This window comes from Grosmannia clavigera, assembly GCF_000143105.1.
Source record: "Grosmannia clavigera kw1407 unplaced genomic scaffold GCSC_173, whole genome shotgun sequence".
Lineage (NCBI taxonomy): Eukaryota > Fungi > Ascomycota > Sordariomycetes > Ophiostomatales > Ophiostomataceae > Leptographium > Leptographium clavigerum.
This window is the reverse complement of record NW_014040765.1, coordinates 2082518-2094263: the sequence shown is the minus strand read 5'-3', so window position 1 is coordinate 2094263 and position 11746 is coordinate 2082518. Positions and strand designations below refer to the sequence as shown.

At 50.0% G+C, this 11746-nt stretch overlaps 6 protein-coding genes across 6 annotated transcripts; 3 read left to right on the top strand and 3 right to left on the bottom strand.

The window, feature by feature from the left end:
- Positions 1–330: 330 nt before the first annotated feature.
- Positions 331–3311, top strand: CMQ_7043 (2-hydroxyacid dehydrogenase; the record flags this gene model as incomplete). The annotated part of the gene is made up of 4 exons (XM_014314048.1): positions 331–882; positions 953–1188; positions 1937–2442; positions 2524–3311. The coding sequence occupies 4 exons, from the start codon at positions 331–333 to the stop codon at positions 3309–3311; spliced, it is 2082 nt and encodes a 693-aa protein (XP_014169523.1).
- A 352-nt stretch (positions 3312–3663) lies between these two features.
- Positions 3664–5061, bottom strand: CMQ_7138 (poly adp-ribose polymerase; the record flags this gene model as incomplete). The annotated part of the gene is made up of 2 exons (XM_014314143.1): positions 3664–3786; positions 3862–5061. 2 exons carry the CDS (start codon positions 5059–5061, stop codon positions 3664–3666), a joined length of 1323 nt encoding a protein of 440 aa, XP_014169618.1.
- A 1095-nt stretch (positions 5062–6156) lies between these two features.
- On the bottom strand, positions 6157–6985 carry CMQ_7040 (glc8-like protein; the record flags this gene model as incomplete). Its single annotated transcript, XM_014314045.1, has 2 exons — positions 6157–6854; positions 6919–6985. 2 exons carry the CDS (start codon positions 6983–6985, stop codon positions 6157–6159), a joined length of 765 nt encoding a protein of 254 aa, XP_014169520.1.
- Positions 6986–7451: 466 nt separating this feature from the next.
- On the top strand, positions 7452–8072 carry CMQ_7615 (ankyrin repeat protein; the record flags this gene model as incomplete). Its single annotated transcript, XM_014314620.1, has 1 exon — positions 7452–8072. One exon carries the CDS (start codon positions 7452–7454, stop codon positions 8070–8072), a length of 621 nt encoding a protein of 206 aa, XP_014170095.1.
- A 74-nt stretch (positions 8073–8146) lies between these two features.
- On the bottom strand, positions 8147–9473 carry CMQ_7361 (ribonuclease p protein subunit; the record flags this gene model as incomplete). The annotated part of the gene is made up of 4 exons (XM_014314366.1): positions 8147–8667; positions 8738–8863; positions 8918–9082; positions 9146–9473. 4 exons carry the CDS (start codon positions 9471–9473, stop codon positions 8147–8149), a joined length of 1140 nt encoding a protein of 379 aa, XP_014169841.1.
- A 284-nt stretch (positions 9474–9757) lies between these two features.
- CMQ_7060 (RNA methylase family upf0020 protein) lies at positions 9758–11400 on the top strand (the record flags this gene model as incomplete). The annotated part of the gene is made up of 5 exons (XM_014314065.1): positions 9758–9874; positions 9936–10840; positions 10905–11089; positions 11210–11320; positions 11381–11400. The coding sequence occupies 5 exons, from the start codon at positions 9758–9760 to the stop codon at positions 11398–11400; spliced, it is 1338 nt and encodes a 445-aa protein (XP_014169540.1).
- Positions 11401–11746: the final 346 nt, after the last annotated feature.

Here is an 11746-nt window from a genome sequence, read left to right as displayed (position 1 = left end):
CTGATGCTCGATAATACGAAGCAACTACGGAGTGAATGCAGAAAGTTATATAGCTAATTCAGAAGTGCTCAGAAGTACTTTATTATGTCGTACTCCGTACTCCGTATATATCGTAAAAGGCTCCGGACTCCGTATTCCGTAGTCTGCTCACTAACAGCTGCGCTACGGAGTGCGGACTAAGTCACTTTTGGCATACCCTGTCATATGACTAAGCATTGCTTCTATGAACTTTCGTGTTTCCTCAACTCATTATCAGCCAGCTTACAACTTTCACACTCAACGATCCCGTTTCTCGATATAAGCACAGCCTTTTCTACTAGCACTTCTACTATGCCAAATCTGAAGCGCGCTGCTGGTGATGGACCGGCCACCCCAGCACTAAAGCGTCGCAAAGGGTCGATAATGTCCGTCGCATCTGCTACCACGACGCATCCTCTTCGGCAGACATCTTTCCCTCCCGAAGACAACGAAACCCTGTTTACTGCGCGATCACCATCAGCCGACATAGATAACGCGAGTTTTGTCAGTGGCAGTCTGAGCGCTACTGCAGCACCAATTAAGAAACGGCGTGGAAGAAAGCCAAAGGCAGAGAAGTTGCGGGAACAGACCCCGAGCCTTGCGGGTGGCAGAGCGACGACAGCGGTGAGCAGCACCGGCGGCGCCAAAGGCAGTAGTGTTGTACATGGGGATGCTGGTGTTGAAGAAGATGACGGTGATGGCGACGTTCCAGACTCTGGAGCAGCAGCGGCAAAGAGAACAGACGAAGAGCGCAAAGAAGAAAAGCGGTTACGAGCTGCACTTGTCGCATGCATGGATTTTGATCAATACGAGCGAATATCAGCATGGAGGGCGGCAAAATTGCCAGATGCAGTCATTCGAAGAGTATGGCAAATCCGGTCCTTTCCTCAGTGTGTAGCTAACTAACAGATTGCTTGCTGGATTGATCTTATAGCTTGTCAATGCCACCGTATCCCAGTCTGTACCCTCGTCGGTAGTCACCGCTGTTCGGTCGGTCACCAAGTATTTTCTTACAGATCTGATCACGAACGCACAAAGTATACAAAGTGAATGGATTTCAGCCGACAGGGAGGCACAAGCCGACGAGGAATGGCCTGGTATGGTTCTTTCAAGAGGAGAGCCAGGGATAAGGGACATCTACGACAAACAGTCACGGATGGCCATTCCAGAGTGGGAACCGGAGACTGCCGAACACATATTGAAAGAGCAACCGAAGGGCCCACTGCGGCCTGATCACCTTCGGGAGGCATGGCGCCGATATAAATTATCTGTGCAAAGCAGATCAGCAGGAATGATGGACCTTTGGCATTCGCAGCAGCATAACGGCGTTGAAAGGTTTCCAGCACGAACAGGTGGAAGAAGAATCTTCAAGTAGATGTGTAATAACTAGTGTCAGGCTGGCTCGCCACTTGTGTGATGACAGCGCCGTCTGTCAGCGTGACGGGAGCTGTTTGACGACGTGCGCGTGCTTTAATAATGAAATAATGAGCCGGAGGAGCTTGAGATGTAGCCTCGAGGATCACTTTAGCAGTACTCCGGCGTAGCAACAATTCAAAGAAGCGCGAGACAGTAGCCGCTCATTTATTTCTTCGCAGTAAATATCTCGGTAAGATGCTCGCATGTTGTGTATCAAGGTCTTGCTGGCTAGCTGCTTGTGGTATTGAAAATAAAAGTAGTTAGCCTGAATGTTTGCACACGTTCGCCTGCATAATCATACATGCGCCATACTCGTTCTGCTTCCGGTTCCAAGCTGAGCCGATTTTACTACGGAGTGGGCTTTTGTAGTCAGCAGAGGTGCAAGATTGTATCGCGAGTTAACTAATACCATTATTGTTCATTGTCGTTATCTCTGCGCATTTTCCAATCTGTATTTACCTGCCAAATTTCAGCCCACCCATAGCTGCCCAGTTTCTCACAGCCCCCTCTCAAACTTCAAAGTGCCGTCGACCCGTGGCGACTTAGGCATGGCGGAACCATTCAATACTCCCATGCCTTCCACCACACCTGTGCCTGGCGCAACACCACGATCCACATCTCCTTCTCTCCAGCCCCTTGCGATTGGAACTTTGGAAGCAGCCATCGCAGCCATGAAGGCCGGTGTGCCCAGCCCCAGGCCGAAGCCAAGGGTGCTTCACATTGGTGATCCTGTTTGCTACAATGTCGATACATACATTGCTTTTTCTGAACAGTTCGACGTTATCCGTCCCAGCGCACAAGAGCGCGAGCGTCCCGAATTCATGCGTGCCCTGCGTAGCGGCAGGTGGGGGGATTTTTGTGCCATATTTCGGCCCTTCTGGGGTAGTGGTGGTGAGATGGGGTGCTGGGACGCCGAACTTATCGCCCTGCTCCCCAACAGTTGCAGAATTTTTGCAAGTGCAGGCGCTGGGTTTGACTGGGCTGATACGAAAGCCTTGGGCCAGAGAGGTGAGATCTGCAAGCTGGGCAGTTGTCGGATGCGATGCAAGAACCTGGCGCCTAACTGGCTCTGACTGTTTCTGATGATAGGTATTATCTATTGCAATTCTGGGCTAGCGGCTGCCGAGGCAGTTGCCGACTTTGCCGTGGCTATGGTAATATCAACTTTCCGTCATCTATCATGGTGCATGAACGCCGCCACATCCCCGGCCTTGTCTCCTGAGGAAGCCAAACAGGGGTTTCAGCATTGCCATACATTTGCAACTGGAGTATCACACAATCTTCGGAACCATGTGCTCGGTCTTGTCGGGCTTGGGAATATTGGACAGAATATTGCGGCCAAGCTTGGCTGTTCTGCATTTGGTATGAAAATTCACTACTTTGACACCACGCGGAAACAGGCAGACATTGAAAAGGAGCTGGGAGCCACCTTTCACGACACATTGGAGGGCCTTTTGGCTGCTTCAGATTGCGTCGTGATATGTACGCCCGCATCGCCGGATGGCAAGCCTTTAATGACGAAGGAGCGCTTTTCACTGATGAAACCACATTCCCGATTTGTCAATGTTGCACGGGGCTCTCTTGTGGACGAGGAGGCTCTTGCCGATGCCATTGAAAGCGGAGGCCTTCATTCAGCCGCTATTGATGTACACTCAGCGGAGCCATGTATCCATCCTCGGCTCCTGCAGCTGGCCCGTCTCACAACAAGTGGCAGTATGGCCCCCCCTTCGATAATGCTGACTTGCCACAACGCTGGTGGAACGGTAGAAACACATATTGGGTTTGAGGAATTGAGTATGCGAAATATCATGGCAGTTATTAAGGGTGATGGGCCAGTCACTCCTGTGAATATGCACCACATTAGTAGCATCCTCTAAGATTTATGTTTTGCTCTAGAACATACGTCCCGAATACACTTGTTTCTTGCTGCAGTTACAAAACTTGCCAGGGCATTCACTATGAACTGATCTTGTTTGCAGAGTGTGAAAGACTTGAAAATGTTCAGCTTGCGGACCATTACAACACGGTATGTAGTATAACTTCAATACGTTGGTTCTGCGATCCCTTGCAGCCCGGCGTACTTCATTGTACACCTTCATTCGCAGTAAACGTACAAAATGATATGAACAACACAAACTGTAGAAATTATGATTTACATGATGACGCATTCCCCACCCATCGGGCTCTCTCTCAGGGAACAGCATACTGCCATGTATGCAACCCAGCCCTTCAAATGCGAACTCTAAAGAGATACCGCAGTCGTATTTGAGACACATCATATACAATGTACTCGTTGTATAGAAGGTGTGCGTTGGGGTGTCCTGTGGGCCCAGGCGAAATGGCGACGTCCGGCTATTCGAGAATTGGTAAAGTTAGTATTGAGTGTAGGCAAAGTTTGAAACAGCAAAGGAAAGAATGAAAGCGGACCATCTTAACACCAGTCAGATCTTCATGAATACAACCGGCATCCTTCCAGGCCAAAGGGCCTATCTGGCCCTGTCCTAGAGTGGAAAACAGGCCCTTGGCCTTGGCATCATCCCCAGCCGTGTACGAGGCGTTGATGAGCTCTTGTACCGGATTTCCCAAATCCGCCTCGCAAAGCAACAAAAGCGCTGTACCACCGAAAGCGCCCGAGCAGCAATAGTTTGCGGATTTGGATGACATGTCGGCTAAATATATGCCCTTTCCAAACATGTAACCAGAAACCGGAGCTTCTGGTGGTGCTATGCGCAGTCCCTGGTTTAGTATTCCTGCGAAGTTTGTCACTCGCGAACCATGCCATAACAAACGCTTGTTTTTGGTCGAACCAGAAACAACAGAAGCATCGAAGCGAAGCTTCTCGTCTTGTCTTTCGATACGGAATATTTCCTCAACTTCATACTCGATGCTGTGGGTTGATCCTCGTGATGAGAAGAGGTAGTTCGCCAACTCATGAAACTCGGTGCTGCCGTGGTCGAGTGTGGTCATCTCCTTCATGCCTAGTTCTTGGTATAGCTTATCTGTTGGGTGCACATTGGGTTTTTGTTTTGCTTTCTCTACTTTCATGAGTAGTTCTGCGTCTTTCATGTCGCTCAGACTCTCCAGAAGCTCGACTTCTTTCTTGAGGAGAGCGTAGCCGTTGATGATGGGTGGTCGAAATCGGCCGAATGCGTGAGGTATGACAGAATAGTAGAGGTTGGACAGATTCTGTATGGCGAGAGGCAATGCTTCATTGTACAAAGATCCCGCAAGATCTGGATCATCTAGAAGAGCAGATAGGTCCTTTAACGCCTGGAAGCCACGGCTGATAGTAGTCTTGCTAAGTTTCCCCAGCGGAAGCTTGTTTGCGTCGTAATTCAAGGCCGTCATCGTAGCAGCAAAAAATTGACGATTAAATATCAAGTCCATGAGACCCCTGACAGCCTCAGGAAGAGAACATGGAGGCGGTTCGTAATCGTCGACCACCTGGATGTCACGGCCATCGGGCTCCATGTCCTCGTCGGAATCTTCTTGGTAGTTTTTTTCAACAAAAGCATATTTTCCGGGTTTCGGATCCTCGCATCTGTCTTCCCATCGAAGTCCAGACTTGTCTTTGAACTTCTGCTGGAACTTTTTCAGAGCGTCGTCGAGGCTGCCATTGCCTAACATGCTATGCTGCCCGTTCTCTCCAACGCGGCCCCATCTGGTCCAAGTCTGAAATCTATTTCCGACGTCAAGTACCTGGGAAGGCTTAGTTTAAGATAAGAATTCGTATTGAAAACAATTGGGGAGTTACCTGGATACGGTAAAACTTGTTGTTGTTCTGAACGGAGTTTGTCTGGTTGAGGGACGCATCCCATATCACACTATTGTCATCCACGTACACAGCTGCGACCCCAGAAAGAGGGCATAAGTCATCCACTGGAATATCGAAGCTCTGAGCTTTTGCCTTACGGGCCGTAGATTCTTGCTTTGGCTTTTTCCGCGTAGGTTGTTTAGGCTTAGATTCAGAGTCTTTCACATCTAGCGACGAAGCTGGTCTTTTCGTTGGACCAGACGCTAATGCAGTCAATGTAGGGGAAGTAGAAACCGGGGCAGTTTGTGCAGAGGGAAAAATGTACGATGCTTCTGGTTTTCTCGCGTTGTCCGAGGCACAGTCGAGAAGCCACTGTACATTGACAATGTGGATCCCCTGTTGTAGCGCGGCCATAACTTTTACGGACGGTTTATTATAGCTGTCCAATGTAGCAATAAGGTGAGAAGTATCAGGTGTGATTTTGGCAAGTGAGTCTGCCCCGAGCTTTTCGATGTGTTGCTTCAATATGCTATGCGAAGCATTGGGAAAGGTGCCACACAAGACAATTTTGGCGCCGCTCAATGGAGGTGCCGGAGGCACACCCACCTTGGCATTCGCTATTTTTTTGCGAGGAGGCATGATGAAAGTTTTGTTTATGAGTCGACAAGTATTATAAGAACTGGAACATGTAGAAAAGGTGATTGGAAGCAATTAAGTACTTATTTAGACGCGACAGTGCGCTGAACAGCAGGCAGCAGTCCTCCTGTTACACGGAATAGGCAGCATATCACGTGATAAATGATACCCCATAAAGTGGGGCCATTTAGCTCCACCACGATGGAAAGGCTCGCAAAGCAAGCCGTATTGGGAAAACCTGAAGTAGATGGTGTACAATAATAGTACTAGGGTATGAAGAAGTAGTGTCCAGAGTGATACATGAAAAGGGTCCTTAAAATGGAGATCAGCGTTCAAGAACTGTCTGTCTTGGGCAGACGAGGAACAGGGGGGGGTTCGGTAGGGCTGGATGCATCACTGCCTTTGTCTTCGTCGTCTGCAAGCTCATCCAACTCCTCTGGGTGGCCTAGAAACTTCGCAACATTTCTCATCTCATAATGTCTCTTGCGCATCTGCTCAAAGCGAAGATGCTTCTCTCGCTCCTCAGCACTCATGCCAATCATATCATCATCGCCGTGCACACTTCCAGCGTCATCGACATGAACTTTGCTTGGCCGTTTCTCCACATCTTCAGGCACGGCTTCTTCAGGCTCGCCAAGTGACAGCCCTGGGATATCGTCCTCAACGCTTTCAACGACTTCGTCATCGGACGGATCTTCGGACGGATCATAGTGTTTGACATATGGTGTTTTTGGTTCGTCAATCTTCATCGTTGCGGTGCGCTCCTGCTCCGTAAGGTACAAGTTTACTTCATCCCACTTTAGCCGGGGAGAAGAATCGTCGTCGTCGTCGTATATAGAAGGAGTCCGGCTTGATATGCGCCGGGATCCACTGGGCCGTGTGGCCGAAGACGACAACCGGCGCAGTCCAGCATTGAGGTGAGTGTTATGGATGGTCTCTTCCTTTTCGGTCCGCTGCTGTCCGCCATCATCCGGTGTTGCGGTGGTTGGCAATGGTGGTGGCGAACTGCGAGTCGGGTGCTTGAGAATGCCTGACAAGTCAGTTTGGTGGTTAGATACAAACTACAAGGCTAATGAACTGAAATGAAGATATACCTTTTGGCTTTCCCGCATCGGGTTGCAATGGTGCCCGAAGAGCTGGGCTTGGATCAGCAGAAGCCATTTTCGAATAATTTGTTGTATCAACGGAAAGATCTGGAAGTAAAGCGGGGAAATCCTGACGTATATGATTTGGAGGTGGGTGGTGTTTACATAAGCAAAAAAAATACAACACTCGACGTTCAGAGCTTGCGGCCTTTGGTATTTAGTATCTTATATCATAACTTTTTCGATAATAAGCAAATAGTTTTCAATAACTTCTGGGAACAGGCATGTGCATGGGTTTTCTTATACGTGTCCAACTCAGCATCTTACGAGTGAGCGAAGTATGAAGTACAGAGTACTTTGCAGACCGCAAGAGCGCGTAGTAGAATTAAAGAACTAGACACATTAAAATATCGCTAAAACTATGAGCTATTATACTCCGTACATGGGTTTTATTTACCCAAACCCCCACAATTCTATCAAGAACCCTAAAAAAGCAGACATTCACCATTACCGACATATGCTCCAACAGTCAAGCACGAACTATGGCACCCAATCCGTATATCATGGCGGCTGAAAACAGTCCTGATTTACTTCCACTGCTTCGTGAGCGATCGGAGATTGCTTCTGGGCAGGATGAACATGGGTACTCTCTCATCCATGCTGCTGCCAGTTATAATCACCTACACCTTCTGCGAACTCTCGTGCATGAGCTTCACGTGCCTGTTGACTTGCGGGACGAAGATGCCGAGACAGCTTTGTTTGTGGTCGAAACAGTTGAAGCGGCCCGCTGCCTAGTGGAGGAGTTGGGCCTGGATGCCAGCATTCGTGGGGATGAGGGCATGACAGCATACGAAAAGATCGCCGCCGAGGGGGATTTTCCGTTGGTTGCCGAATATCTTCAAGGCCTGGCTGAAAATGTGATTGGGGATAGAGTGCTGGTGGCTGAGGACGTGTTGGCTCCTCCACAGGGCGTTTCGATTGCCGTGGAAAGTTTGACGGCTGCTGAGGTCAATGCTGGCACTATGGCAGGCGCCACCACGGAGCCAGACCCAGAATTTCGGCGGCGGATTGAAGAGCTTGCGTCACGAGAGGACTTTCACACGCAAGAGGGACAGGAGACGTTACGACAGCTCGTGGAAGACGCCCTATCCGGACAGAATTAGACGGAAGATAGCAGTGCGCGAGCCCGGCAAATTCAACCTTTGGTCGAATTTTGGCGGCCTCCCTATCCGCTCGATTATTCATGACCATGGATTGCCCAAAGCAGAAAGTCACCGGAGGCTTTCTGAGGCTTGAACAGTGTACACTCGGCTCCCTCATTTGCGATGTTTTTGGAGCTTGGAATACCTGATGCGGACATAGCAAACCACGACTTGGCTGAAGGAAAGGCGAGCATCGCATCAAGAAGGGTGTGGCAGACCCATGATGGTGAAAAAAAACCGCGCCAGCTGATCGTGCACACATCTCCAGCAGTAGCCTCATCTGCTATGGTGCCGGGTACCTCATAGCGGCTCAGGTACGGGTCAATACTGTCGTTGGCTCGGACACGGGGACTGCCGAGGCGCACAAGGGATATCCATTCATACAGCTCAAAAACAGCCTCTTCGGCCTCAATCGCCGAATTGTGGCTATTTTCGTTGGCGATAAGGCTGGCAGGGCGTTCGAGAGGTGGCAACTTGACATTGGTGTATGTTGCTATGGTGGGTATAACAGTGCACACCGTGGGACAATATGGGGTTAGGGGATCCGGACTCGGGGCTGGAAAGAGGCAGTATCAGCATGTGATTATTGGGAGTGACGAACGGAGAACGAGACGTAAAAAGCCTACAATCTAAAGAGCTGTGGAACAGCCATGTGAGCGGTTTGACGAACACGTGGTTGCAGGCATATATAAGTCGGTCAAATCCGTTCTTGCCGGGCCACATGGACGCGGCCTTGAGATCAAACTCTAGTACTACACGGTGTTAGAGATCAGCGTGTTAACATGCCATGACATGACGGAGCTCACCCCAACGAGACCGCAGTCCTCGGCCACCCTTGGCACCATGTGGCCGGCCCACTAAGCCTGTCCGCTCATAAGATTCTCTATCGAGGAACATGGTCAAGAGTCCATTTCTGAAAGCAAAGACATCGTCCTTGTTGACATAGCCTTGAGATAGAATATGAACGTTCCCTGAAAACAATGGCATTAGATACGTACCATGAAAGGGAAAAGGCTTTGGCAGCACATGCTCACCTGCTTTGATGTAATTCTTGAAAAAATCACCCTCGAGAATTTGGCCAACTGTCATGACCATGCGCATAAAACAATACGAAGGACGGGCGGCTACTAGCCTCTTTTGAGCTTCTTCTGCGCATTCTTTTGGTAGCACCAGATCTACTTCAAAGACGTAATCAAGATCCTGGAAATTTGACCATGGCTTCTTGACCTTGCTGCCAGAGCCTGCTGTGGCTGTGGTCTCGATAGTCGGAGGCCGGTCAAGGTCCAGATGCCCCGTAGTCCCGTAGGAGAACGAACATTTTTCCGTCTGAAAGACAGACGTTGGCTGCGCGAAAGGAAGCATTGCATAGATGGACAAACAAAACCCTACGCAATGCTATTATTGGTGGTGCTGTTTATTTCCAAGCCGCTTTTACTACGAACAAGCTGCCGCCTCTCACCGCCTAACCTTAAGGGCGATGACATTGGCCAGCGGAAAAAGGTCGAGGATGGACGACTGTCTTGGTTCTATTACTTTTTTTGCGCATGCAGTATTTTGAATCACTGTCTTCTTCTATGTTTACTTCTCTCTTCCTGTAAAGAGGTCGTTGAAACCAAGCCGTTCCCGCGCAACAATGCAGACAAACAATGGATCATTACCTAGTTCGCTTCAGCCATTCGCACGAGACCTTTCGGCTCCCCGAGCTGCAGGCGTTGGCAACCCTCGAGGGGCTTGATCTTGAGGTTGTTAAATACAACCCGGAGGTGCGTCCAGCCTCCATATATCTATATTGGACACCGGATCGAGTTGTTAACACTTGAACAGTCTCCATTCTGCGTCATACGCGTTGCTAACGATGCAGCGGCCGGGGCTGCTCTTGTCCGGCGCTCCCTGATCGTTCAGTCTGTGCATTCCCTCTGGGGGATGGCGGATACCCTACCAGACTTACATGCAGATGTGGCTCAGCGCGCTGCTTCTCTGTGGCCACCATTTATCGCCTCCTCCTTCAAGATGGAGATCGACTCGTTCCAGGGCAGACGCACAGCTGCTGCTCGTCTAAGTATCATCGATAGCTTTGGCAAAACGCTTCCTCTTGAAGGGCCTATCGACCTGCATGAACCCGACTGCCTGCTGACTGTTTTTGAGCGCTGGGTTCACGACGCCATGCAAAAGCAGTTGACCGAGCCTGAGGAGTACTATCTGGGCCGTTATATTGCTCGCTCCTCCCGCGATGCCATTCGTACATTCGATCTGAAAAAGCGTCGCTACATTGCAACTACTAGCATGGATGCCGAATTGTCGCTCCTGACTGCCAATCTGGCCTTGGCTGCACCGGGAAAGCTTTTCTACGATCCATTCGTCGGTACCGGTAGCTTTCCGCTGGCTGCCGCGTACTGGGGTGCCGTTACATGGGGCAGTGACATCGATGGCCGCGCTGTGCGCGGCTCGGCTGCAGGTATCAATGGGGCCGGCGGCCTGGGAGGCTCCCGTGAGGGCCGCAATGATGTTCGCGGCAACTTTGAGCAGTATGGTTTACTGTCTGGCTTTGGCGACTTGCTCATTGCCGACTTAACAAATACGCCTCTTCGTCGAAGTGGCGGCAGCAGTCGCTGGATTGATGGGATAGTGTGCGACCCGCCGTATGGCGTACGCGAGGGCCCACGCGTGCTTGGCTGCCGAAACCCGACCAAAACGCCTTGGGTAGTGGAAACTGGGCGTCTGCGATATAGGTAAGGAACTCATTGAACCAAAGTAGTCTGGGCTGTGACCGTCTCTGACGCAGTGTTCCGGCAGAGAGCCAACCTTTCTGGTACCGAAACAGCCATACGGCTTCATGGCGCTGCTCCATGACCTGTTGCAATTTTCTGCCGATACTCTTGTCGATAACGGCAGGCTGAGCTTCTGGATGCCAACGGCCAATGATGAAGTGCAGGAGCTACCTGTGCCTACGCATCCATGCCTGGCTGTAGTGTCTGTCTGTGTGCAAGTTTTTAATAAATGTGCGGAGTGAACACTCTTCTTCATATATCACTTCTGAGCTTTCGGTCATTAATCAGATGCAGGGTCTCGTCGGCTTATAACATATCGCCGAATTCCAGATGCGGAGTTGGGTACAGATGTGCTGGCCACAACGTCAGCATCAGTCGAATCGTCAAAGTCCATAGGACTGACGGCTAACCAACTCAATCCGTTCCGGCGGGGCTACTTCAGTAAGTTTGTCTCTGCAGTTGCAACGACATCGGTACCTTCAGAAGCTCCCTTTCCCTCAGATACGAAGCCGGAAGAGTAGCGCCATCAGCCATAGACATCGAAGGCCGTTGAGTACGGGTATATTCTAGTTGAAGATGTCAGTGTGGGTGACTTAGAGCAGCCGAGCACAAAAAAGCAGTGGGATCAACGTTCACTACAGTATTGTTGCCATACAGCTTTCTGCACTGTGTATTGCAGGTCCTTTTCAAATTATTTTCCCCCGAATAGTACCCTGAACTTGTAATTGTTTATAATTTCCAATCAGCTTTGGGCTAAACAAAAAAGATGAGCATCGATGAAGTGAAATAGCCACCGAAATAAACAAAAAAACACGCTCTGCCAGTTGCGCCACCTTGATACGGAGGCTCAGCAAATACGATAACGCC